This window comes from Oryza glaberrima, chromosome 6 (genome assembly GCF_000147395.1).
Source record: "Oryza glaberrima chromosome 6, OglaRS2, whole genome shotgun sequence".
NCBI classification, from domain to species: Eukaryota; Viridiplantae; Streptophyta; class Magnoliopsida; order Poales; family Poaceae; genus Oryza; species Oryza glaberrima.
The window spans coordinates 316,966-344,148 of NC_068331.1; the positions used below are offsets into that span (position 1 = coordinate 316,966).

General features: G+C 41.6%; 4 protein-coding genes across 7 annotated transcripts; all 4 read left to right on the forward strand.

Annotated features, from left to right (window-relative positions):
• Positions 1 to 506: 506 nt before the first annotated feature.
• LOC127775918 (sec-independent protein translocase protein TATB, chloroplastic-like) lies at positions 507 to 3,553 on the forward strand. Of its 2 annotated transcripts, none has more exons than XM_052302230.1 (3): positions 507 to 775; positions 2,117 to 2,245; positions 2,656 to 3,553. In XM_052302230.1, the coding sequence occupies exons 1-3, from the start codon at positions 607 to 609 to the stop codon at positions 2,772 to 2,774; spliced, it is 417 nt and encodes a 138-aa protein (XP_052158190.1). In that variant the 5' UTR covers positions 507 to 606; the 3' UTR covers positions 2,775 to 3,553. The 2 variants fall into 2 exon arrangements, with proteins under 2 accessions (XP_052158190.1, XP_052158191.1); XM_052302231.1 differs by lacking the exon at positions 2,656 to 3,553 and adding an exon at positions 1,526 to 1,647.
• A 530-nt stretch (positions 3,554 to 4,083) lies between these two features.
• Positions 4,084 to 6,553, forward strand: LOC127776798 (U-box domain-containing protein 12). Its single transcript, XM_052303345.1, has 4 exons — positions 4,084 to 4,431; positions 4,537 to 4,653; positions 4,740 to 5,153; positions 5,243 to 6,553. The coding sequence occupies exons 1-4, from the start codon at positions 4,210 to 4,212 to the stop codon at positions 6,302 to 6,304; spliced, it is 1,815 nt and encodes a 604-aa protein (XP_052159305.1). The 5' UTR covers positions 4,084 to 4,209; the 3' UTR covers positions 6,305 to 6,553.
• A 68-nt stretch (positions 6,554 to 6,621) lies between these two features.
• On the forward strand, positions 6,622 to 10,234 carry LOC127776799 (uncharacterized). Of its 2 annotated transcripts, none has more exons than XM_052303347.1 (4): positions 6,622 to 6,711; positions 8,666 to 8,974; positions 9,069 to 9,315; positions 9,434 to 10,234. In XM_052303347.1, the coding sequence occupies exons 2-4, from the start codon at positions 8,759 to 8,761 to the stop codon at positions 9,451 to 9,453; spliced, it is 483 nt and encodes a 160-aa protein (XP_052159307.1). In that variant the 5' UTR covers positions 6,622 to 6,711; positions 8,666 to 8,758; the 3' UTR covers positions 9,454 to 10,234. The 2 variants fall into 2 exon arrangements, with proteins under 2 accessions (XP_052159307.1, XP_052159306.1); XM_052303346.1 differs by having other exon boundaries at positions 9,066 to 9,315; positions 9,434 to 10,177.
• A 3,083-nt stretch (positions 10,235 to 13,317) lies between these two features.
• Positions 13,318 to 26,905, forward strand: LOC127775855 (uncharacterized). Of its 2 annotated transcripts, none has more exons than XM_052302165.1 (21): positions 13,318 to 13,569; positions 13,641 to 14,008; positions 14,086 to 14,285; positions 14,742 to 14,833; positions 14,927 to 14,984; positions 15,105 to 15,253; positions 15,976 to 16,148; positions 16,238 to 16,383; positions 16,479 to 16,766; positions 18,050 to 18,190; positions 18,435 to 18,686; positions 18,830 to 18,970; positions 19,053 to 19,370; positions 19,513 to 19,686; positions 20,392 to 21,373; positions 21,458 to 21,546; positions 22,336 to 22,440; positions 22,522 to 23,673; positions 24,211 to 24,726; positions 24,822 to 25,017; positions 25,665 to 26,905. In XM_052302165.1, the coding sequence occupies exons 2-21, from the start codon at positions 13,663 to 13,665 to the stop codon at positions 26,546 to 26,548; spliced, it is 6,402 nt and encodes a 2,133-aa protein (XP_052158125.1). In that variant the 5' UTR covers positions 13,318 to 13,569; positions 13,641 to 13,662; the 3' UTR covers positions 26,549 to 26,905. The 2 variants fall into 2 exon arrangements, with proteins under 2 accessions (XP_052158125.1, XP_052158126.1); XM_052302166.1 differs by having other exon boundaries at positions 13,647 to 14,008.
• Positions 26,906 to 27,183: the final 278 nt, after the last annotated feature.

Genomic DNA, 27,183 nt, shown 5'->3' on the forward strand with positions numbered 1-27,183 from the left:
CTTTCGCTCCAGGAGGTGGGTGCAGAGCGTTCACACCCACATTATGAGATGTACGATGGCCCGAAAAGTTTCGACCAGGAGCGATCGAGAAATATGACGGAAGTGCAGACCTAGAGGAATTCCTGCAAGTCTACTCCACAACTCTCTACGCTACTGGCGTAGATGATAACGTGCTGGCAAATTACTTACCAGCCGCATTGAAAGGTTCTACTCGTTCATGGTTGGTCCACGCGTCCTTGACATGTGGGGCCACGTGGGTTCCACGCTGACTCACCCGCCACGTAGGACAAAACCGGGTCAAAATCACTGAAGGATGTAAAGCGAACGGTTTTGTAAGTTAAGGGATGTTATATATCTGGTTTTGCGGATGAGGGACGATTTTGTAATTCGATGACAAGTTGTGGGCCCTTTGATGTACTTTTTCCAAGTAGAAAATAAACTAGTACCATAAGGATATTTATTTTTATTGATTTATATGGTGGGTCCCGCAATATCTCCTTCTCGTTCACCTCCCTCTTGTGTTGTTGAGGTGCGGTGCGACTTGCGATTGCGAGTGAGCGGCATATACCCTACGAATCGAATCGAATTCCAAGCCCACCGCCGGCGATGGCCATCGCCGGCCTGCTACTCCGACCTCCTCCGTGCGTCGCCACGTGTACTCCTACTTCCCCTTCCCTTTCCTCACAGTGGAGGAGGCGGAGGCTCACCCTCGCCCAGCCCTACTGCGCGGTCGGTCTATCCTTCGTCTCCGGCCGCCATCTCCGCCGCCGCCGTCGTACGGGCACTCTCCTACTACTACACCACAACCAACAAACGATTCATTGATTGATTGATTGTATGATACGAAGCGAGCCTTCCTGAGTTTATTGTTTGGATTCATTTCTTCCCTTCATTCATTGCGACTCATAGTATCTAGTTGCCTTTTAATTGCACTCCTTCTTTGTGTTATTATCCGTCAAAAGTATTCATCATATCTTAGATGAAAATACCCGTAATAGCAACTCTTGTCACAAGCTCTATACAGTGCACAAATTGGGCGGCATTCAACATTTTGTCATTGTTCGGCAAAATGCCCACCATATGCTCGGCAAAATGCCTGGGATCATGTCCCTCGCATCACCTGGCTGCTCGCCATTCTACACTGTTTAGTTTCATCTCAATTCAACTCTACCCACTTCTTCTTTCGTTTCCATAACTACCATTCCTACGTGTCTCGGCAGTTCGATTTCACTAACCTCATCTACAAATTTTCTCTTGGACTGGAATTAGACGTCAACACATTACCATCTTTGTATGAAAAACAGGAAAGCTAAAGACTAGGAAAGGAAGAGATCAGGATTTCTTACCCATCTAATTTGTCTTCGCCGATATAACTGCCCATCTACCTTCCTGCTTTACATAGCTGGATGAAGGATATTCCCTTTACTATATTTACTATGCCTGTATTCATATCGTGCTGTTCCATAATTCTTTGCCAAATTAGGCATCTCACTGCGTTTGTGTTTCTTTGACTTCTTCAATGTAGAGAGCAAAAGAACAAGTCGTGGAACTGGTGTTTACGCTTCTTTATTTGGAGTTGGAGCTCCCGAAGCTCTGGTTATTGGAGTGGTTGCTCTGTTAGTCTTTGGTCCCAAAGGACTAGCAGAGGTAAACTCTTTCCCAGCAAGCCTAGACATCATATTTTTGCTGTTGTCCGGCTTCCTATTCTAGCTAATTCTTCACTAAACCCTCAGCATTAGTACTCCAAATAAACTGCTCCTGAAGTTATTCAGGGGGAAGTCATACCCAATTAATTTAAAGCACTCGTCTTGAAATCCACATTAGAAATTCATGTATGTCAGTAAAAAATCACAATTGCACCTTGATACATTTGCAGTGTTTGGACCCCTGGGTTGTTGCTGGTTAGCTCCACTTATCTATTTACCATTTCCTTCAGTCCTAGACTCATATCCTGCTTCTCATTCAATGCTGTTAAAAACTAAGGTGGCATTCAAACAAGGGTCTTGACATTTTCCTAGTCTTGAGCAAGCACACATTTTTTTCCCGTGATTTGAGCTTAAGACCCGTGAATGTAATGTTGTCTTCCCTTGTTTTTTTGTTCCTTGAAACACAAAAGGCTCGGATGATAAGCCTGAGGCTGCACCTTACACCAGCGAAGAACTCATGAAAGTAATTGAAGAACAACTAGCTGCATCTGCAGCTGCTGCTTGGAATACTCAAGAACCTCCTCCATCACAGCAAAAAGGTTGTGACATTTTCTTTGTGCCAGTTCTTCAATTAGGTACACATGTTCAGTATTCATAAGATAAATTGTGCAGATTGTCTTATGTTGTATGACATTTTCCAACTGTGTAAAATTCTGGTTTGTCTTTGCCAAGTTCTCAGGACTCTATGCTCCTGTAAGCATATAGTAGTCCTAGAACAAAATGGAAGCAACACTGCCAGTGGCTTATGTGAGCATGTGTTGATTGCTGGGGTAGTTGTTAAAGGTCCTAGTGACTGCACTTGTTTTTGCTCTGAATTTGTGTAAATCGTAAGCCTGTTTCAGGGGACACTCCCTTGTAGTATCGTTTTTACTTACGTTGTATCTGAAAGTAATCGCTTACGAATTTCTGGTCAAGCTAATTAACTTGATTCTGCTGTGTCATATTTCAGAAGCAGCAGCTACTTCTGAAAGTAATGACGGTGCTATATCAAGAGGGAGTGATGGTGCTGGTGCTGCAATGAGTGAGCCCAATCGGAACATTTCTGAGAAGATGGAAACCGAGAGATGAAGCATAACGATGTACTACTGTATTAAGACCGACGCAAGAACACGCTGTGGAGGTTGGAAAGAGCGGATTATGATTTTTAATTTGGGGAGCTGGGTATGCCTGGGTTTGGGTAGGGAGTGATTTGAGAAAGTCTGGTCAGGTGTGATGCATATGTGTTGCTTTGCTGTGTACTAGTACTAGATCGATTGTAGAATGGACGGACAGACTGACAGGTGATCGTCCCTCCCTTCCTCCGACCTCTAGTTTTGCTATGGATGATGTTAGACCCTGTTTATATGTGACTAAAAGTTTTAAGTTACTATCACATTGGATATTTGGACTATAAATATTAAACGTAGACTATTAATAAAATCCATCCATAATCTTGAACTAATTCGCGAGACGAATCTATTGAGCCTAATTAATCCATGATTAGCCTATGTGATGCTACAGTAAACATGCGCTAATTATGGATTAACTAGACTTTAAAAATTTGTCACACGAATTAGCACTCATTTATATAATTAGTTTTATAAGTAGTCTATGTTTAATACTCCAAATTCATCCGATATGATAGGGGCTAAAATTTAGTCACTGATCCAAACACCACCTAATTTGTAGGAGTAGCTGTCTGTCTGTGCCCATTGACTATCCCTAGTACTACTATGTGTTTGATCAGTTGTCATCTGCAATCACTTGATGAGCTTGATTTGTAAGGTGAAGAGGATATAAGTTAATGCCAAAGGAGACGATGCAAGTAATGAATTGATGGATGATGTATCTGATTATTGGCACTGCAGGCATGTCCAGTATAGGTGTTATTATATTTTATTATTATCACTATGATCACTTTTAACTTAAACTATCATCGTCTCAAAATATAAGTATTTTGTGACTTCAACATAGTCTCGAAGATACTACTTTGAGCAACAATATCTATGAAAGTAATATGTTTTAAATATAAATAGTTACATACTACGATAGTTTGTTTAATGATTAATCTAGTAACATTAATTTTACATTATTGATCTTTTTTATTTTTTATTAATAGTTAAAGTTAAAAATGTTTGACTTAGACTATTCTAAAAATGTTTATATTTTGGGACAGAGGGTGTATGTATGTAGACATTCATAATAATAATAATAATAAAACTTTTTATATTCTGGTAAAGAGATAATAGTAGATTTTATTTGTTTGGAAATGTAGCTATAAATTTGGACGTATGAATTGAAAAGGTAGAAAGGTACGCTCCCATCCTTGGATGCAAAATGAAATGGGAGTGGGAGAGGGCCACCGAGCAGCTGAGACTCGGTTTGGTTGACCTGACCACCGGTCGTCGTCTTGGGTTGGCTTGGCTTGCTGTCCGCCCGCGTTCACAAGGAGAGGAGAGGAGGTTGAGGTTGATCTTGAGTGTGAGGAGAGGCGAGATCGGAAAAAGGGGAAATCGGCGTTGCGATGCCGAAGCGGGTGGCCGACGAGATCGCGGCGCTCCCGGAGCCGCGTGGGCCCCTGCGCCGCCCCTGCGCCGACCTCTCCCGCCGCGTCCGCCTCCTCGCCCCGCTGCTCGACCACCTCCCCGCCTCCTCCTCCTCCTCCTCGAGTACTCCCCTCGCCGACGCCCTCGGGGCCGCGCGAGACCTCCTCCGCAAGACCCGCGACGGCAGTAAGATCGACCAGGTCTCTTGTCAATTCTCCTCCTGCTCTTCCTGCTGCTGTTGTTGATTTCAATTCTCAACCATCAATCTATACTATACTATATACTATATGGATGGATGGATGCAGGCCATGCGAGGGGATGCGTTCCTGGACGAATTTGCAGGCGTCAACAGGCAGATTCACCTCGCCTTGGATGCCTTGCCCTACAACACCTTCCACATGCCCCAAGAGGTCCAAGAGCAGGTACTCACTATATTATGCAGCCCCCAACTCCTTCTTGGACTTGGACTTGGAATGGAATGTTTGAATGTATGTTTTCTCCTCATCAGGTCGCGCTCGTCCACTCCCAGTTCCAACGAGCCTCCACAAGGACGGATCCCCCGGATACACAGCTTTCCATGGATCTTGCTTGGGCTCTTACCGACAACCCTTCCGACCCCGCCCTTCTCACCAGGATCTCTCACAAGCTGCAGCTGCACACCATGGCTGACATGAAGAACGAGTCCATCGCCCTTCATAACATGGTCATTTCCACTGCCGGAGAACCTGATGGCTGTGTCGACCAAATGTCTTCCCTGCTCAAGAAGCTCAAAGACTGCGTCGTCACTGAAGATCATGCCAACGATGCCCTCACCACTAGGTCTGCCTCCATTAAGCATAGGTCTCCTATCATCCCAGACGAGTTTAGGTGCCCCATATCCCTCGAGCTCATGCAGGACCCTGTCATTGTGTCCAGCGGCCAGGTACATGTTTCTTGTAGTATATTCTTTCCACCACATACATTTTTTCAGTCCAAAAAATTTAAAAAGCAATTGTGTCTTCTTTTTTTCAGACATATGAGCGATCCTGCATCCAAAAGTGGCTTGATTCTGGCCACAAGACCTGCCCTAAGACGCAGCAGCCACTCTCGCATACTTCTCTCACCCCAAACTTTGTCCTCAAAAGCCTCATCTCACAATGGTGCGAAGCTAATGGTATTGAGCTTCCCAAGAACAAACAGAATTCCCGTGATAAGAAGGCGGCAAAAAGTTCCGACTATGACCATGCTGGTCTAGTCTCGCTGATGAACAGGCTCAGGAGTGGGAACCAAGATGAGCAGCGGGCAGCTGCAGGTGAGATACGACTGCTTGCCAAGAGAAATGTCAACAACCGGATATGCATCGCTGAGGCAGGAGCCATCCCCTTGCTGGTCAATCTGCTCTCCTCTTCAGATCCACGAACACAGGAACATGCAGTGACAGCACTCCTGAACCTCTCCATTCATGAGAACAACAAGGCAAGCATCGTGGACTCTCATGCTATCCCTAAGATAGTGGAAGTGCTGAAAACTGGGAGCATGGAAACCAGAGAGAATGCAGCAGCCACACTATTCAGCTTATCAGTTGTTGATGAGAACAAGGTAACTATTGGCGCCGCTGGTGCAATCCCTCCACTCATCAACCTTCTGTGCGATGGGAGCCCAAGAGGCAAGAAAGATGCTGCGACGGCAATTTTTAACCTGTGCATATATCAGGGAAACAAGGTCCGGGCAGTGAAAGCTGGAATTGTCATCCATCTGATGAACTTCTTGGTGGATCCTACAGGGGGAATGATTGACGAGGCACTTAGTCTTCTGTCAATTCTTGCAGGCAACCCAGAAGGCAAGATTGTAATTGCGCAGTCAGAACCAATTCCTCCACTTGTTGAGGTTATCAAAACAGGGTCTCCTCGCAATAGGGAGAACGCTGCAGCCATTCTATGGTTGCTCTGTTCTGCTGATACTGAGCAGACATTGGCTGCAAAGGCAGCTGGAGTGGAGGATGCACTCAAGGAGCTGTCAGAAACTGGAACAGATCGTGCAAAGAGGAAAGCTTCTAGCATCCTCGAACTCATGCGCCAAGCAAATGAGGCATGAAGCAGACAACATTCATTTGTTTAAATCTGATTTGTGGTCGTCTTATAGCTGTAGCCCATTGTACACATAGACATATAAACACTAAATTGTTTCTCAATTATGTTGAAGTTTGATATATATATGTAGGCAGATTTTTTAAAAGGGAATATGCCGTAAACGTATAAAGTGTTGTATAATTTATATTGTAACTTGCTACCATGTACTTGATAAAACTGGTAAAAAAATCCATGTGTTTCAGTTTGCTGGCTATTATTGTTTCAGATCTGACGCATTCACATGCATTTTCATTTGTTGGCATTTGACTGCTTGTTGAGCAGGATTCTTTGAAGGGAAATGGACACTGAAAGTTGCTTCTTCCTGGGGAAGCTCTGTGCTTTGGGCAATGCGTTTGGTGGCTTCATTCTGAAGTAAGTTCGATTTCAGAAAATTGTTACCACATTTAGTTGTTTTTTTTCACAGATTAGTACTGCATGTTAGTATATTGGTTTCTTGAACCCACAAAATGTGTCTATTATCAAATTGTCTGATTTAAGCAATGAGCAGCATTTCTTTTTCCTTTTTATTTACCAAAAGCAACATTTCTTCACTTGATGAAAACCTAAGACATAGAAGATTACCATTGCATCTACTTCACTTTGTGTTTCTTAAGCCTTTTGCTAATGACATCCTTAACTTGTGATTATTATTTAATGAAATCAAACAAAATGAATGGTGTCATTGCCATGTAACTAAATCTGTTTTGCAACCAAAAGATTCATAACATGCTTGGGCACATGTAAGTTGTAACATACTAAAACTGCTATGTTGGGGCAACAAGTGGCCCAGTTGTCTATGATTCCAATTTCCAAACTACTTCTAAAAAATATAAATTTTTGGTGCAAAATAAATACTGACAAAGAAACAAAGAAGACAAGAAATTGCTGAAAATTGTTGCCCGGGTGCAGCACGTGGATCAGCATGGTGCATAATTTAGTTGTAGCTAATTTCAAGAGATAGTGCTTTGCGGATTAATTACAAAAAAACACGTTATTGGTGTGTTAGTATGACCGTTTACACTCTTACTAGGATGCAGGGAAAAGAAGTCATAGGAATAAAGAGACAGTAAAAGGAAAGATACATATGCCTCCATGAGGAGTACATATAATTATATATCATCACTGCACTTGTGGTATGTGAGAATACACAGCACGTTGAGACCATAACTAGGTGTCGAGAAATGCTATTCATTCGCATGATCTGGTCTTTTCTCGGACTCTATCAATGCAGTCTTACTATTCTTATTTAATCTCTTTTGAGAACATGAGAGGATCTGGTCGTTTATCTTGTGGCACAAAGAGCTGAGTGGCTGGGACAGAGTAGAGTGTTGGGCTTCATGCATTCCACCCATGTGGGGACAATTGTTGTCGTGCTGGTTGCTCTGTAATTCCTGTCAGTTCTAGCCGAACCCATTTACAGTCTAAAATGGAAGGGGGGACAATATAGTAGTAGCAGATAAATGTAACAGCACACTACACAGTATAATGAGCTGGGCTTGCTATGGCATGACGTCTGGTTAATGGCACTAGTAAAAATGAACTGCCTGTGTCCTCTCAACTTTTGAATCGTGATGCATAGAAAAAGTTCATCAGGTCCCATTGCCTCCTATTAACAAATAGCTCCAGCTCTCTCCTCACCACGGTATGTCATGTCAGTAGTAGTGCACAAACATGCAGCCGCAACCACATGGCCAACCTAAGCAACGAGGGCATGCGCATATCATTTGCTTGCTTAATCTTTCTTAACTCATCTGTCAGATTGTCACAGCCCTCTTGTTGGAGTAATAATCAATACTACTTGTGGTGTGATGACACAGCTACGATCTAATCCTTGTACTTAAAACATATAAGCAAGTTGGGTTGAGGAAGATCTAAACACCGGGCAGCCTGCAGATTCAGTTGTGTTCAACTTTGTCCTTTGACCACAACTACTAGCTAGTGCGTGTACCTAATCAAGATTCTTGTTACAAGCAGCTAGCTAGCAAAACATGTATTGTGATATTATTCTATATATGTTCACATGTGATGTCCCCTGTTGGCTTGGTGCATTTGGTAAAACAAAACTACTCTATATTATGATAGACTATGGATACTCCAATAATCCACAATCTGTTGCTAGGGGGGGTGTCAACTTGCATTAACTTGTTAACAAAATACAGATTAAGGTGGGAGCCCGGTTGGAGAATCAGTGGCCAAGACGCATGCATGTGCATGGCGCTTAATTAGTTGAGTCGTAGCTTGTTGCTTATGGAGCAGGAGTAGTATACATGGAGGTACTCCAGTATAAAGGAAGGTGATGTGATTAATTTGCATCGATCTGCTGCAGGGGTGAGCCGCGAGCCAGAGCCATCAGGTATTTGTCAGCAGCAGCCAAAGAAGCTACTCGATCAGTAGCTATCTTGGGGAGCTAAGGGAGGTCATGGGTCACATTGGCGAGGCTGGCGGCGGCGCTGTTGTCATGGGCTGCAAGGTGCTGCCGATGTGGAGGGAGAGCGGCGGCATGGTGGATGGCGCGAGGAAGACGATGGTGCATGGCAAGAAAGCTGTCGCTCGGGTGAAGGAGCTCCTCAGGCGGGCTGCTCAGCCCAGGTCCCCTCACCCTCACCCTCAGGCCACTGGCGCCAGCAGGTGGAAGGTAAATTCATTCACCTTTTTTAATTCCTTCTTAAATCTTCCTGCTTGTAAAGAAGAAGGAAGATGATAAGTATGTGTTGCATGGATGGCAGAAGGTTATGAGCTTCCAGGCGAGGGATAGCAGCAACAGCAAAGCAGGCAACGACAGCACGAGCAAGCTGAGTTTCAAGTGGGACGCGGGTAGCTGCTCGTCTGCGTCATCGTCGGCTATGTATTCCCCGCTGTCAGCCGTGTCCGCGCCGGCGAAGGCGCCGTCGAGCCAGCAGCAGCTGCGGCCTTGGTCCACTGTCCCTGATGATGGCGAGCAGCGGATGGCGCAGTGGATCACCACCGATTCAGACTGTATGTATATACTCCTATCATAGCATCTTTCTTCTACTAGTGTACCATATATACACACAATATACATATGTGAAGAAGGATCGAAGCAAAAGTAACGATGATTTTGGTTCATCTGCAGTTGTGGTGCTGGAGCTGTGACCTCAACTAATCCCGTTCCTTGGGATGATGGAGTGGAGGCCAGGCAAGCAATTAAGCTGCAGATACTCATGGATGGCTCTCACTAATTTACTGACTGACTACATTCACAAGTTTAGACCGATGGAGGGGGGGAAGACGGAAGCAGCGAAGACAGTAGTATTATTTATGAATCTCAAGGGCCAAGAGCAGAGGCTGCAGCTAGGTTGCTGCTGATCAATCCATATCATGAGGAAACTTGAATGGATTATTAAAAGTAATAATAACAGACCGGTTTATTACTAGCACAAGAGGAGAGTCATCGATGAAATACTAGTGCGATGTATAGTATACGTTTGTGTTTCTTTTTCTTTGACACGTAGGATGTGTTTGTGTTGCAGGAGTGAGTGAATTTAGAGTAGCATACATGCCATGCCATGAATCGTTTGATCCTCTCTGTTTATGTTCCACGTGGATGGAGGTTTGGGCAGGGTACTACACGATTCATTTTAAGCCCGCCCTGCTCTGATCTCCGCTCGAAATAGTCCAATTTATTTCCCAAGTGAAAAAAATAGATATTTCATCTTTAGAAACCCGCACTTAGTTGAGTACTACTCCCTCGTTTCAAAATAAAAAAACATTTCCAAAGTTTAAATTATATATTAAAATATAACTACTTTATCATTTACTCCCTTACCTTATCAATCAAAAATCACCCCTTGTCTAATCTCTTCACATGCTTTCTCATTTTAATTAATGATAACTCATGAAAAACTTTAGAAATGATTATATTATTAAAACAGAGGGAGTACTATGCAATCCCAACCCCACAATTCCATGTATCTTCAAGACCCATACTCCAAGGGTATATGGCCGATGAAAATGAATGATAGGAGGTGGTGATCTACTCTAGCTAGTTGTGATAAACATGATAAGAAAAATTTCTAACTTTCTTATCTGTGAGTGTCGATGCTATAAATTCAAGTCAAGATGTCGAAAATATCATTGTACAGATATTTTTGTCCCGCTCTTTGCCATCACTATCAAGTATGTGTTATTTGGCACCTATTAGGCTCTTAAAGAAACCGGTTTTTACCCTGGATTCCACTTGTACCATCGTGAGTCCCCTGAAGCCCTAAAATTCCAATGTTGTCGCTACAAATCGTGTGCGCCTACATGCGCATTGTCACCAATGTCGCTCAGATACCCCTCCTCCCACCCAAGCAGATTAACCATAACATAGTTGCCTTCCGCTAGAGCCGTGTTGGATAGGCTCCTTTTCAAACTAAAAGCAAAAAAAAACGTAAAGTATAAGTTGTCGGACATTTCAATATTGGGTCAAACACTCTGATATAGCTATTGACTTTTACACACTAAACCGCACTCTAATATAGCTATATCGACCACTCAAACAACAGCGCATATACATCAACTAACTATAAGCGTTGCAACTAGCAATGCGTCAAGAAAGTAAAGATGGAAATAAATCATCGAGATTTGTGCGATGATGTATTTCCCAGAGTTCAAATACTTGAGGGAATTCTATTGATGCAGCAATGGGACTTCATGATCTTTCAATGAGAGTAGGATAACTTCGATTTGGGGTGAGAAGTCGACATTGACGGTTCGACTACAAATACCACGGGGGTGCTGCGACTTAGCAACTAATGCCGTGCCAGGAACAACCTTGAACCTGAAGCAATCGAAGAACAAGTAAGAATGTGTTGGCATGTAAACAGTTCACAACACTTGCCAAATGAAACTGATACACAAAGCTAGGGTAAGTATCTGGGCGGTCTAGTTGATATGCGAGTACAATGAAATAGTTGAAACTAAACTTGCATCTAAACAAAACCCAAGTTGCAATGGTGGCTGCAAAGGGTTTATATAGGTGGAGGAATGATAAGGAGAGAAGGTGGGAGAAAACCCTAGTCTTTATGGACCTCTAATGGCTCTATTGAATACAAGCCAGAAGCCCAAGTTTCTGGTGCGAACACTATTTTGGTTATTCTGAGCAGCTTCGGGTGAATATGATGGTGAGACAAGACATATATGAAAGTATACGACAAGATCATTCAACAAGTACTCATTTGCCCCTATTGCCCTCTGGAGTGAAGAGCCATGACTTCATATTCCTTAACTTCATACAACCATGCCCCTAATGCTCCTAGTCTTGTTCGTGAATCTGGTTGCTCTCCCATATTCGTAAGAACAAGTAGACCATAACAACTAGTTAGTAGCACCCAGTTTAAAGAACTTATATGAATAGTTAGGAACAACTTTACTTGATTCTTAAGATTGAGCTCTAGCCATTCGTCCTTGCTGTGCAGTAGACATGATTGTTTCGTTGAAAGGGATGTCCTCATCATTTACTCTCCGTTGAGTAGCTCATAAAGAGTCAGTTTTTTTTTCAACACTGGTAGACACATCTCTCCACTAATATAAATAGTATGATAGAAAAAATCAAACCACATTCCAGCCAAGCTAGAAAAAACATATCTTGTACCACACCCCAACCATTTTTATTTACTTTTCATTTTAGCATTGTCGATCTCCTGTCGCATTCCCAGATTTTTTTAGAGATGTCTTTCCTTTGCTACTTTTAATCAATGCAACCATAGTAGTACAAGGAATTTTAATGCTTTTCTTTTGGGATCTCCCTCCATTTGACATTTTTTTTTCAAAAATCAAACATCCTTAGATTTAAATATGTTTATAAAAAATTGACATAGCAATACGTAAACATCAAATTAGTTCACTAAATCTAATATCGGATATGTTTTTATACTTTGTTTGTTTCATGGTTAGATTTTATAAATTTAATTAAAGTTTGAAAGATTAATTATATTAAATCAAAACATGTTATAATATAAAACGAATAATCAGGTTACAACTTAACCACATATATTGGATTCGGATAATCAAATTGCAACTATACTACCGAGTACTACACTAGCCACCGAACCTTTTTTAGGAGGCATTTAACTATTTACCACTCGCAGTTATGTCATGTGGCTTCTCATGTGTCTATGATATATAACGAGATTGCTAATTGGTGCGCGCACGCCCTCCACCCGCCACGTGTCTATTTTTTTAGTGATTTTTTTCGTGCGTTTTTCTTTTTTTCGCGATTTTTTTCTTTTATTTTTGCTCTTTTTCTGATTATTTTTTTAATTTTCAGCACACGTGTTTTCAAATATTTTGTGTTAAAAGTTTTTAAATCATGACTTGAAAATTTTTTAATTTGGATTTGAATATTTTCAAGTCTCGAGTTGAAAGTTTTTAAATCCGAGTTGAAAGTTTTCAAATATGTGTTGAAAGTCTTTGAAATTTGAGATGAAAATTTGAGATGAAAAGTTGAAAGTTTTCAAATTTAAATAAATTTTGAAAATTTGACTTCATATATATATATATATATTTCAATTTCTTAGTTAAAAAAATCTAGTGGAAAAAAAAATCTTAGCTACTACTGTTATTATGTCTAAGATAAGACTAATAGATTAGTCTAATCTAACTACCTAAAAAAGTTGGGATGGCTAGAATGAGCTAGCCATCCAATGGAATTAAGATAGGAGGAGCCACATATTTCCAACCCTTCATTTAATTCAGGTGTCATTTAATCCAGGTGGAAGGTAAGGAGTTCAGGAATTGAACCCTGGCTGCAACGTTCACACTGAACGCTTGTACCAACTGCGCTAGAAGCGCATCTCTAATCTAACTATCTAGTCCAAAAAAAATATGCGCCGGTAGCGCGTACGCGTCCACTAGCAACCCCCGATACACAAGCTGTAATGTATCTATGATAAGTGAGTCCAGCGATAAATTCATAATTGCCTTACGGATCTCAAATAAAAGTAAAGAAAATAGAGTTGAGGGAAAAAAAAGAAAAAGAAAAAAAGAGGGCGACCCACCGAACCGAACAAGAAACAAAACTAGAGAGGAACTCTCCCGTCGTCGTCTCCCCCTCCGGCTCCGTCCGACCAATCCGCCCCGCATAAACCCCCGCGACTGCCGGCGCCGCATCCCCTCCGCTCCGGCCGGCCCGACCAGAGAGCACTGCCCACTGGCCACTGGAGTGGACTCGCGGGAACATCTGGGCGCCGCCACTGATCGATCTCCTCTCCGTCCGTCCTCTACCTGGTAAGCCCTAGTTTGTTTGTTTGTTTGTTTGTGTTTTCAACCCTGGCCTCAATTGACATTGGCGTCGGCAGGGGCAGGGCAGCTAGGTGATCGATGCCAAGGAAGAAGGCCAGCTCGCCCTCGCCGACCTCCACCGCCAGGGAGACTAGAAGCTCCTCCGCTCGTGGTCATGCATCACCAACCCCAACCCCAACCCTCAGGAGGTCCACCCGAGAAACCACATCCAGATTTTCTTCTTCTTCTTCGTCTTCCGCAAACAAGCTCAAAGGCTCCCCCGCCAAGCAAAGTGCCAACAACAACACCGCAAAACGGAAGATGAATAATGCTGCAGCAGATACCTCCACCAGGCCAATCAAGAAGAACAAAAGGCTAAACGCAAAGTCCTATTTAGCACTCTTCTCCACACCCCAACAAACCGCCAAATCCCCTCCTACCCCTGGTATGTATTTCATCTCTTTCTCTTCTTTATTTATCGAGGAGGAAATTCCCGGCTGTATTCTAACTTTGGCAATGTAGCCCCTCCTCTCCTAGTCCAAGTGGATGACGACAATGCTTCCACGGTGCCTATGCAAGACAGTGGCACTCTTCTGGAGCATGAAGAAGCTGACACACAAGAGCAAGGTTACCAGTCTGGCTTGCACAAAGTTCCTGAGGTGGTACTGGAGGAGACTGATGTCTCCAAGAACAAAGCTGATGAACATGCTTCCACTTCTGAGGTCTCATCCTTCCTAGGCCTTAAACCCCTGAGTAACATCATAACTAGATATCTGCTTATTTCAGTATTACATGTTCTGTTTGTTTATACCTGCAAAATCTTATACGACCTCTGGAGGGAGCTACTTTGGTTTATAATAATATGACCAAACACAGTATCTGCCAGATGAGGATACTTACTACACATGCTCTTTTCTGTTTACCACCTCAGTCCCTTTAATTACTATGTTTCATGGCTCTTAGCAGCACCCTGGTTCTTTGAATATTGTGTTATGTTAGTTCCGTTTGTTTTGAGAGATATAAGATTTGCAACTCCATTGTGGTGCACTCTAGGATTTGCCTTATCCGCCATTTTGTTGGAGTGACAAATTCTTGATTGCCCCCATCCTAGTCATTAATGATCTTTCAAGTTCCATGTGTACAAGGGAATTAAAAGCGTAACATGTATTTTTCTACAGCCACTTATTCCTGTTGATCTGTGTTCAAACGATAATGCTTCTGAAAGCAGCCATGGGATGGAAGTCAAAGAGCAAACCGTGGGATGTTCAAAGTAATCCACTTATCACTGTGTGAATGCTGATTTTCCTATAGAGTTGTTACCACTTACCATGATGACGCTGAGCATCACCCTTTCATTTTGCAGCCCATGTTTTGTAACAGATTTGCCAAATAGGCCTTGCTCCATTGTTCATCATGAAGAGGTGGTACTAAAACAAGTCTTTCAGCATCTTTTTCTGTCACTAGCAGTGTATCTCTTCTGTCTTCGTTTTGGTGGAACAGGACCAACATTTTTAGTTAATGTTCTTTTGATGCTTCTCTAGGCCAAGAAGACAATTGAAGCAGGTGATCCCAGAGAGATCAAAGGGGCTTCTACTTCAAATCAGGCTTTAGTAACCCATTCTGATGGAACAGATTACAACGAGTACCTGTGTGCTGTTTGCAGAAGTAGGGAAACCCCAGGAATTCTCAAGTAAGTCAATTTACTTCGTTCTTGCTGCTCCTTGCGGTGCTGTTCCTTTCTGTTACTTCTGCAGATCCTGTCCATTCTTGCTGTGGATCCTGTATTGGCTTTCCACATGTTAAACTGTTCATGCCCCAGTGTAGAAAATATGTGGTGATTGTTACTCCCATTGACAGCTGGCATTCTGTACAGTGAGTTAATACCAGTGACAAAACACTCTCAAACTGCCAAATGTATGGAGGGCACTGTGACCACCTGCCCTTCGTGAGGATGGAGGGATTTGGGACTATCGGCGACTGTGGAGGTTGATCCAGGCCATGTAGCCTCCCTCGTTGGTTGGTTGGTAGGGGCTACTTCTGCCTCTTTTGTAGGTTTAAAATGAGGCAGCTCAGGAGATGCCACCATGAAAGGCTGTGGGAGAGGTCATTCAAGAAGAATTTGTATGACAGAATGGGGCACACCGGCAGTGTGATGGGATCATGGGAGTAGTAGGTGGTAGGGTACGAGAAGGTGGCAGTGGAGCATGAGAGGAGAGAGGGTACGAAGATAGTCCGTTGGACTTGAGTGAATAGTGTGCCCTTTATCCTTCATATCTTCTTCTCTTTATTTTTTTCACATTCATGCTGTGGATATAATAGTTGGCTTTGTTAGATTGTGTATTCGGCATATACTTAATTTGTAAGGATCTCAATAATTTTAAATCATCGTTTCTTTTTTCAATCTGGTAACAGGTCTTGTGATGGAAAAGATTGCAAAAATCGGTACCATGATTCTTGTCTGGATCCTCCCCTGCAATATGTGTCGCTAGGTATCTGGTTGTGCACCTTATGTACTAAAAAGAGGCTCCAGTTTGGTTTATTTGCAGTCAGTGAGGGCATTGAATCTTTGTGGGATGTTAAGGAAGGTAAGTACTAAATAAAGCGACAAAACATATAGATAGATATCTTGAAGTGTAACCATTCATTTATTAGTTCTATTACTTTGTCACCCTAGGAGCGCAGAACAACAAGCAGTATTTTGTGAAGTACAAAAATTTAGCTCATGTACATAATCAATGGCTTCCAGAAAGCGATATAATTCGCACCCCAGGAGGTCAAGATCTAATCAACAAATTTTGTAAGAGGATTCAAAAAGAAAAGGTGGTCTCTGTGAATTTTTGTTTTGTCATATCAGAAGAGACTATTAGGTTCTGCAAGCCTACTGATGTTTGTCCCTTTCAAATGTGGTTTCTTAGACAATAAGGTGGAAGCAGGAATGGGCTGAGCCACACCGGCTATTGAAGAAAAGACCTCTTATGTCTGAAAAGGAAGCTGAAGAATTTTTTAATTCACTTGGTGATAAATTTGCTTACTGTAATGTTGAATGGTTAGTGAAATGGAAAGATCTGGGCTATGAGTATGCAACATGGGAGCTTGAGACTTCATCATTTTTATGTACCCCTGAGGCTAAGGATTTGAAAAGGAACTATGAGAGCCGCCATGAAGATGCAAGAAGAGGTTTTGATCCTGCAAAAATAAATAAGGTGTACCTCTGAGAACAGTTATCCACATTAACTGATTCACCATTGCTTAATTGGATAAGGATCACACATATCACCTGTACATGCTGATCTGCTGCATGCATGCATTTTTGTGGTTGTCCACCTCATATAAATAATGATGTTTGTAAATTTTTAATAAACTATTGACTTCTTTTCATAGTCATGTCTTATCTTCATGTCATTTTATCGTACAAATTCGACCAGTTATGGCCGGTTGATTATCAGAAATTGAAGCTTTATAATTGGTTCTCAATCAACTTTGAATCTATACCAATGATCTTCTGTGCTGTTTGTTAACCTTGTCTTTCTCCTTTCATGCTACATTTTGCACTTCTAATTCTTCAGTGATTTAATTCTTATTCTACATGAAACAGCAGGTGTATTTCTGACTGAGTTCTTGTTAGATTCTTCGTGTCATTTACCTTATATAAACCCATAGTCTCCTAGAATCATTTTGAATTACTAAAATTTGGTCGGACAACTTTTTTGTACTTACTCCCTCCAACCAAAAATATAAGGCCTAGTAGCTTTTTACATTGTCTCCAACATTATACTTTGACCATTAATTTCTTTTATAATATATCAACAACTATGAAATTAACATTATGTGAAAGCAATTTCAAATGCTATTCGAATGATATCACATTCAATATGCATGAAATTAAACATGTGTTTTGTTAGTTCAATTATTAGTCAAAATTTTCAGATGTTGATTTTCCTAAAAATAAGGATGCCCTATATTTTTGGATGGAGGGAATAACATTTTGCTCATGTAACTTCACTGGTATCATTCGGTTACTGGCATTTTCTTAGTTTGTTTCATGCTTTCCAAGTTAGTTCATTATGGGCCTGTTTGGCATAGCTCCAGCTCCAACTCCACCTCTCATGGAGTTGGAGCTCAGCCAAACAGTTTCAGCTCCACCTAAAATGGGAGTAGAGCTGGGTGGAGTCTCTCACAAAATGAACTAGAGAGGTGGAGCTGGGTTTAGGCAGCTCCACAACTCCACTCCAGACCCAACTCCTAGAGCTAAATTTAGGAATTGGAGCTCTACCAAACAGGCCCTATGTTTAAATCCATATATTCATTAGGACTGTTTGAAATGTGGAAACCCGCAGGGAGATACACTCTTTCCTATATGACTATATTTGAAACATGTCTTAGACTGGTATATCTTTCTATGATTATGCAGGTTTCTCTTTAAATAACTCAATGGGGGTGTTTTTTCTTAAATATTAACAATTTATAGTGTCTTTGGTGTTTACAGGTTAAGCAATGTCTGTTTCAGAAACTTCAGAAGCTACCGGATGGGTTCCCCCCTGGTTTAGACAAAGATCATTTGAGTTCACTTAACCGGCTCCGCGAGTTCTGGCACAATTCTGATGGTGCTATTTGTCTCGATGATCAGGTAGTACTCTCCGAATGTTTTAGCTGCTATGCACAAGAACTGATATAGCGTTTACTCCAACTTGGGTTGGCTTCCTTTTTTTTCACCCACCCACTTTTGTCAGTTCTTACTTCTTAGTTATAAGTATATAGTGGACTGCATGGCTAAATGCTGTAGTGCCCTTGACATTTTATTGTGGATTCTTTCCAGTTATGTTCCACATCTGAAGGTTTAACTATGTAACTTATCTATTGACTTTATACAGGAGAGAGTAATCAAAACCATTCTTTTTTCTATGTCCATATTGCCTGATGTCTGCCAACCACTTCTCATTGTCTCTACTTCTGCTTCTCTCTCATTGTGGGAAGCTAAGTTCAATCGCTTGGCACCATCGATCAATGTTGTTGTGTATAATGGGGAGAAAGACGTACGCAAACAGATTCAAGATTTGGAGTTTTATGAGAACGGTTTGGTGACGTTTCAAGTTCTCTTGTCCCATCCTGATGCCATCCTAGAGGTACTTGTTTCTCATTTCCATCAGCATCAAAACACATCAATGACTACTCTTGTTCTCATTTCCATCAGCATTATCCAATCATGAAAGTCAGCTATCAAGATTACTCACATCCTATTTCTTTCCTTTTTTCCACTGTAATACAGGACATTCAGACCATGGAATCAATTGTTTGGGAGGCAGTTATGGTTGACGATTGTCAAAGCTTGAGAGTTTCAAAATGCCTTGAACAACTTAAGCATCTTTCTACCAATTTTAGGATGGTTCTTTTGAGTTTCCCACTCAAGGTGCTGTTAGCAACCGTAACCTGTAGAATTATTTTCACTCTTTTTCCACAAACAGGCAATGTTAATTCCTTTTGTTTTGCAGGAGAGTATTCCTGAGTACATCAACCTGCTGTCTTTCCTCAACCCTGAAGGAAGTGTCATTTCGAGTAGTTCAAATGGTGATTTTACTGATACAGGTGATATCTTAGCAACGCTGAAAGAAAAATTTGCTCGTCATGTTGCATTTGAGCGGAAAGCAGATTCTTCAAAATTTTTGGAGTACTGGGTTCCTGCTCGTCTTTCACGAGTGCAGCTAGAAATGTACTGTTATACCTTACTTTCAAACTCCCCAGCACTCCGATCACACTCAAGAACTGATAGTGTTGGTGCTCTTCGTGACATTCTTGTATCCCTCCGGAAGGTTTGCTCTTCAATTTTCTGAGCACAATATATTGTTTTAATTCATGGCAGGGAATTAGATAGTCTAGATGATGGAATCTGTATGCAACAGTTTCTTCTGACATAGCTGCTGACACAATATATCCTTGTTTCTTCTGGCACAGTGCTGTGACCACCCTTACCTGGTTGATCAATCACTGCAAAGCTCACTTACTAAGGGCCATTCTCTGACTGATATTCTAGATATTGGAGTGTGTGCAAGTGGCAAGCTACTGCTGCTTGATAAAATGCTCCAAGAGATCAGAAACCAAGGCCGGAGAGTTCTCATTGTTTCCCAGGCAAGATACTAGATAACATTCATCCATAATGTTTTTACATGCTATACTTAAATCCAAAGTTGTGAAGAGTGATTGCTTAGTACAGAAGTCCAAAGTTTACTTTCCTCAAACATATTTGGGTGTTTTCTTATCATTTCCAAAGATAGTCATTGCTATGCGCAATTATTATCATCTGAGAAAAATATTGTGAGCTGTCTTTAATATGCACGTTTTAGTGTCAGGGCTTAACTACTCAAATTAGGGCAGTATCTGACTTGCCTCAAATGCAACATCAAGGGCTGCATAAAAACCTTACACGATTTAATACAGTCATGCAGAACATGTAGGGCTGGTGTCTCTCTCTATAAAAATTCTTAGGGCTGTAGCTGGGGTAGAATGCAGTTGTTTGCTTGAGCCCTCCTGTTCATATTTTATACTAGAAACAAAGGCTCAAACCATGTTATTCTAGCTTGCACACTCCATATTCTGCAGGAATCCAGGTGTTGGAGCTGCACCATATGAACCCTACCAAAAAGAATTAAATAAGTTACTGAAATGTACAAAGTACAAACTCTTTTAGGAGTATATACTTCTTTATTTCTAATTGAACTCATTATTTCGATATGCTTTGGTTCATCACTGATAGAACTTAAGTGTTTGGCATTCTTATATTTTTCTTCCAAAGTATGTCAGTCCAATCTGGTTCTCCTTTTTCTTATATGGCAGTCTGGTGGCGGGGCTGGCAACCCTATGGGTGACATTTTGGATGATTTTGTCCGTCAGAGATTTGGTTTTGAGTCATATGAGCGTGTAGAACGCGGATTGCTAGTGCCAAAGAAACAAACAGCACTGAATATGTTCAATGACAAAACTAAGGGGCGTTTTATTTTCTTGATTGATAGTCGTGCTTGTGTTCCAAGCATTAAATTATCATCTGTCGATGCCATCATCATATATTGTAGTGATTGGAATCCAACCAATGACTTGAGAGTTCTCCAGAGGATCAGTATAGAGTCTCAATCTGAATGTGTGCCTATTTTTCGCTTGTATTCGTCTTGTACGGTGGAGGAAAAGACTCTTATACTAGCGAAGCATGATCATATTCTTGACAGCAACGTCCAGAATGTAATGCCTATCGTGAGCCATTCCCTGCTTAGTTGGGGTGCATTGTTTCTCTTCAATAGACTTGAGGAGTTCCAAAAGCATGACTACTCCAGTAAAGATTCTGAGGATGATGGTCTCTTCATGAATAATGTATTTTTGGAGTTTGCAGAGAAACTATCCACCAACGTTGAAGCCAGCACTAAAATGGAAAATGCAGTCATATCTCGAGCTCAGCAGAGTGGATCGTTTTATTCTAGAGATATTGCTGTTATAAGCGAGAGGGAGGGAATATCTGCAGTTGATGGTGATTTGCCAAAGTTCTGGACCTTCTGGTCAAATTTACTAGGTGGGAGGTCTCCTCATTGGCAATATATATCTGAGCCAGTGCAAAGGAACCGTAGGAAGATACAAAATATGGAAGACCAAATGAGAATACCTGCAGAAGAAACTGATGAAGCAATAATGAAACGTAGAAAAATCGGAGAAATCATGGATTCATCTCCGAAGATCCTACCTGTCAAAGACAATGATGCTGTGCTGCCTGAAAATAGTGCAGCATCCAGTTCTCATGAAACATCAGTTGATGACACTTGGCAAGAGCTAGGTATTCCAACTGTAACAGTAATTAACAGCTCTTATGCTTTATGTGCATATGCTACATTTTTTTATAATACACTCCATTTTGTAGGGGCAGAAAGCCTTCAGGGCACACAGAAAGGTCTTCACACCCAACTCAAGCCAGAGCTGTCAAAGTTGTATGAATTGTTGGAATTGCCGGTACTGCCAAGTATATTAAAATAAATGCTTGCTTTATGTTATTAATTTGAGAAAAATATTTTAGTTCACTGCAAGTACAGGACATAATCTGCTCTTTTAGCATTCAATTTAATAACTAATATTTCTTAGTTTTCAACAGCAGAGTTCCACACCTTGTGAAGAGTTATTTATCAAGTTGGATCTTGATAACTTTTGCTCTTCATAACGGAAACATTTTCTTTGACTGTCAGTGTGTCATTTCGATCCATATATGTTACTTCCTCCGTTTCACAATGTAAGACTTTCTAGCATTGCCCACATTCATTTAGATGTTAATGAATCCAGACATATGTATGTGTTTAGATTCATTAACATATATATGTATGTGGGCAATGCTAGAAAGTCTTACATTTTGAAATGGAGGGAGTATTAGTTGCTACTATATCCTGCTTTTAGCTCAGGTTATGAGCTTTGATATCACCTACTCCCTCCGCCCCATAAAAAACCAACCTAGTACTGGATGCCTGTCTAGATTCGTAGTACTAGGATGTGTCACATCCGGTACTAGGTTGGTTTTCTATGGGACGGAGGGAGTGCATGTTTCTACATGCTTCCAATATGAATTTATGCAGGACAGCTGTGTCCTGCAGTCCTGCTGTTAAAAAGTTGCCTCCTCTTCTGTAGAATTTATGCAGCATGCTGTTACCCTAACGTTTCAGTTTAAGCGAACTTTTCCTGAAGTCACTTGATTCTCTAGTTAAATAATATAAGCTGATTGGATGCTTGGATGCTTGATAAAACCTTTTGCAGGAGACTGTCAAATGTTTATGTGAGGAATTACTTGATTACATTTTGAAGAATCATCAAGTCAGTCAGGAGCCAAAGGGCATATTGCATGCATTCAACATTGCCCTGGTTAGATTATAAAAATATTTTATAGGTTTTTAGCTAAATTTGCATGGCTAAATGCTATTATTTTTTCCATGTGCTTTTCAGTGTTGGCGTGCTGCTTCTCTCTTAAAGCATAAGATCAATCGAAGAGAGTCACTTGCCCTTTCTGTGAGAAACTTGAACTATGAGTGCGATGAAGTGCTCGCTGAATATGTTTATGAGAAGCTAAGGATCCTCAAGAAAAAGTTTTCGCGTAGAGCAAGTGAAACAAGCAAGCAGAGCCAATCTACTCCAGTAAATAACACATCATCTTACAAACAACAGACCTCACCGAAATTGAGAAGTGACGGATCAATTTGTCATCAGGTAACGACAATTGATGGTGATTTGGAAAATGTTTCACATGAAGAGGCTCCACATGATATCTTGACCGAGGAGATGATATTAGAACAGAAGGAATTGATATCTGTTCTAGAAACTCATAGAGAAGAACATGTTTTAAGGGATGAACTTCTTGAAAGAATCACAGAGAAAAGAATTAATTTAATTCACATGGTTTTCTCCTTAAGAGAAAAGAATATTCAGGATAAACAAGAAAACGAGACCACACTGTTAGACATGCACAAGCAAAAGGAAGTGGCAAAGCTGCGAGAAACATGCAATTTGGTCGTGGAACATCTTCGTAAAGGTCACATTGATTCAGAGGACAGGGATGCCACGGTGAAGCTAATAATTGAATGGTTTACTTTGCTTCTGTATGCATTTTTGAATCACATGAGATGCCAGCATAACAAGTTGAAGATGCAGCAATCAACTTCATGGAACAAGGAGTTACAATTGAAGGAAATTTTCCTTCAGCAAGCAAAATCTGGCCACTTAGATCGTAGCTTTGATCAACAAATTCCTTTACCAGATTCATGCTTTACTTTGGAAGAATTCAGCCACTTCAAGGAAATAGTTGGTAATTTCCCTGTCGGTGCAGCTACTTCAGCAAATTGCCAGCATTCTTTGGCATCAACCATGGAAATTGCATTGGTCCGGAGTGTCAGTCCATCTGAAGTTGGGAATTCAGAAGCAGCGATAAATGGGGCTGTTGAAGTTCCTGTCCCCACCGAAAAAAGACCAACATCAGAAGTTGGGTTGTCGCAGAACAGGATGGACAATGATTCTGATGGCATTGACTCACAAGGAGGGCCACCTCTGGCTGTTCAACATTCATTAAGTTCTAATCCTGCAATTGACAATTCCAATAATTTGGTATGTTGTATTTTGTTCATATGCCTTCTTTTTCTGCGTGATAACGTATCGTATTCTGACTTGACAACTTATTACATGCACAGCTAGTCGACATTTATTCATTTAAGTAGTTGCCCTATTTTATATAAAAAGATTAAATTGCCTGGACACTATATATTAGTAGGAAGATCTAGTTAGTTGCTCTGTTAATCTGTCCAGCATGGATTGAACATCATGCTAACCGTATATAGTATGTGGCCTTTGATGCATAGCATTCTCTTGGGCATTATTCATTTGCTCTATCCATTTTACTTGAATGCATTCTTTAGTTGTGGACATCTTCAGTTGATGCAGCTGGTACACTTTGTCTTTGCATGGGAATAGTGGTTAGAATATTTCATTCTTTTTTAAAAAATTAATGGCACCTCACTACTTTTGTGAAATTTTGTGCTGTAAATATCATTGTACACTATATTTATTTTGTTTGTTGTTATTTATTTCATAAAATATATAATGCCAGAAACAGCACATTGTAAAATGTTGTCCATATTATATCAGGAATCTTCAGTTGCCAGCCATAGAAGCGAACATCTTGGGGATATTGCAGTGGAAGTTAATGCCAACAATTGTGGCACTACTCTTGCAGATTCACCTCACTTAGAGGCACCAACTGTGGCTGCCCTGCCCAGCCAGAGTGCCTTGCCAATGGCTATGGAAGTTGACATTCAGACAGATCATGTAGTTCAGTCTGCCCAGCAGAACATAGTGACAGGACGAGTTCCACAAGAAGAAGAGCGAGAAGGTTCGACCACTGTAACATCAGCTCAGCCTTTGCAACCTGAAATGCGACCATCAAGTCCAGTATCCGGTATTTTGCGTGAAAGAACAAATCCTGATCAGAGGAGGGAAAGTCGTCAGCCAGAGGCTGCACCTAGTTCGGTGGATCCAACACAACTCTTTCCCGTGGCATCACTGATGTTTAATCACCCACCACTTGGCAATGAACCATTGAAAAATGAGCTGCACAGATTACAAGTACACATGGATTCTCTTAATAAAATCTACGAACTGAAGGTTTGCATATTTCTCCCTCTTGCTAATATACCAACTGCTCACACTATTTCCAGATTCATCATAGTTTCATCAATTCTGCTTTTACCTCTGGACAGAAATCACAACTTCAAACGGAGTGCAGCCAAGAAATCGAGAAGATAAAACAGAAGTATGATTTGTTAATTAAAGAACAAGACTCCGCTCATCATCAGCACAGGAAGACACTGGATGACTTGTATGGGAAAGTTCTCCTAAACCAATCACTAGCTGATGATTTTCGGGTCAAATTTGTATCAACATCTGCAGCTCAAGGTATACTTGATATCTTGCAAAAAAATGTTTTCTGATATTGTTAGTGTGGATATGAAACAATCTGGGCCAAATTTCTGCTACAACATTATATTTTGATAATTTGAATTTTTCACAAAAAACGAAATAGATCTCCTACAAGCCATTGTTTGTTTTTGAATTTAGGAGATCATATCGCTTACTGTGCCTTGATGATCCATTCTCTTGCTTATCCAAAGGAGGGCCTAATTCGATCCTAAGGTCAAGTAGTAGTAAGTAACCTATTTGTTAAGTCGGACCCAAGAGCTAAAAGATAACCTCTTCCTTATTATGATTGGAAGGAAACATCAAAACTACGTTAAAACTGAGCGAATGCATTCCGTTCTACCCCTCCTGTTAATGTAGGCCTTTCCCTGGGAGAAAGGGGCATGGTTGTTCTGGATTTCTGGTCCTATAGTGGAAGAATAATTTTTCACAATGAGATAATGCCGCATAGGAATTGAGCGCCAGGAAATGCCAAGTTCATTTGCAGTGCTTGACAGACCTAGTGTTTTGCACAATGAATAAGATTGTGCTTAAAAAAGATTTGTAAAGAAAATTATTGTCCTGGACTGAGTTGTTTTCTGTAGAAGTATTGTTTGTTACTAATGTTCACTCTATTTGGACTGCAGCCAGAGCCGTTTCTCCTCCACTTTGCCAGACAACTCGCCAGACAGCTGGGGTATCTCAGCAGGTACCAACTAGGCCTTCGGTGGCTGGATCGATTGCATTGCCAGTCGGTTCATCATCAGCTAGTCGACCATCGCTGCAGAGGCATTGTGCTCAACCATCGCATGTGGATCGGTCATCATCATCGGGGGGGAGTCATTCATCATCGCCATCTTCACAAGTTGTACGACCTCCCCCAGCAATACTAGGCAGCGTTGTCAGGGCAACATCAACTCCTTTTAGTCACACACCTGCAGCCCGTGGAAACTATGGAGTTGGGAGTGAAGTAGCACGGGCACCAGCTCCCCATCTCCAGTTCAGGCTGCCACGAGCACATCCCACGGCCCCTGTAAATCAGCAGCAGCGGCAGCTCCCAGTTAGGCTAGAGAGCACATGTTCAAGGACACAGTTGACTCCTGTGAGCACCCCAGTAAACGCAAGGCAGTTGAGTTCACAATCAGTTTCCCCGGTGAGCAATTCATCATCATCGTCAAGCTCACATCCAGGTCCAGCACTCTCAAATCCAGCCTTGGCAGCAAATTCAAGTTCAAATCCAGTTTTGAGTGCAGGCACAGTGGCATTGCCGCCAAGTCCACGCCCACCCGAGTCGATAGCAGCACCAAGGGGACAGCAAAAGGGGGCACCGTCAGGTTTGAATACAGTGCCTGTTGTAGGCTCGGGTTTGCCGGCAAGTAGGTCCATGTCAGATTCGGTGTCGCTGGATGCATGGCTTACATCCAATCTTGGTCTGAAGGACGGTGAAACCAGCACACCTCGCACTCGCATGGATAGTCATCGTACAGTAGATGTGGTGTGCTTGTCCGATGACGAACCAGAAGAGCACTAGAGCTAGAGCTAGACTGACCTGATTTTTGTAGTACAGCAGTATTTTCTTGGAATGCCATTTTTTGCCTGCCTGGCACAAGGAGCTGAATTTGGCCGGACTGGTGGCTTGCATGTATGTGTTGTTACTACTAGTTTGTTATTAGTGGTACCATTCCATTCTAGCTTAGCTTGTAAGCTGGGTGGGTTGGGGTTCCCTTCCCTCCAGGCCTTGTGCAGCATGCCTAGTAAGAAGGTCTGCTAGGGTAACTTAGGTTGTTGTAAATAGTACTAAGTAATTAGTACTGTACAAGTAATAACTTGCTAACCAGCCAAGCAGGAAGTGAATTAAGCATGGTGGTAATGGCCTCCTTGGTTGCTTGATTGGTTGTAGTCGACGACCTTTTGGTTTACTAATATACTTGTGTCCTTGAATCTTTTTTTTTGTTTTATTTTTGAAAGGGTGTACTTTAGAGAAAGACTACACAACGGTATACCGTTGAACGGTATACCGCTTATCCCCCATGCCGCGGCCCCGCGTGCCGGCTTCTTCCGAGTATGTCGCCTGCTGCTAGGATTATCATCATGCACGTTTGCTGTGTGTATCAGTGTATAGTCTTGTTCCTGACAGCTAGCTAGTATCCAGCATGCTTGTCCTGC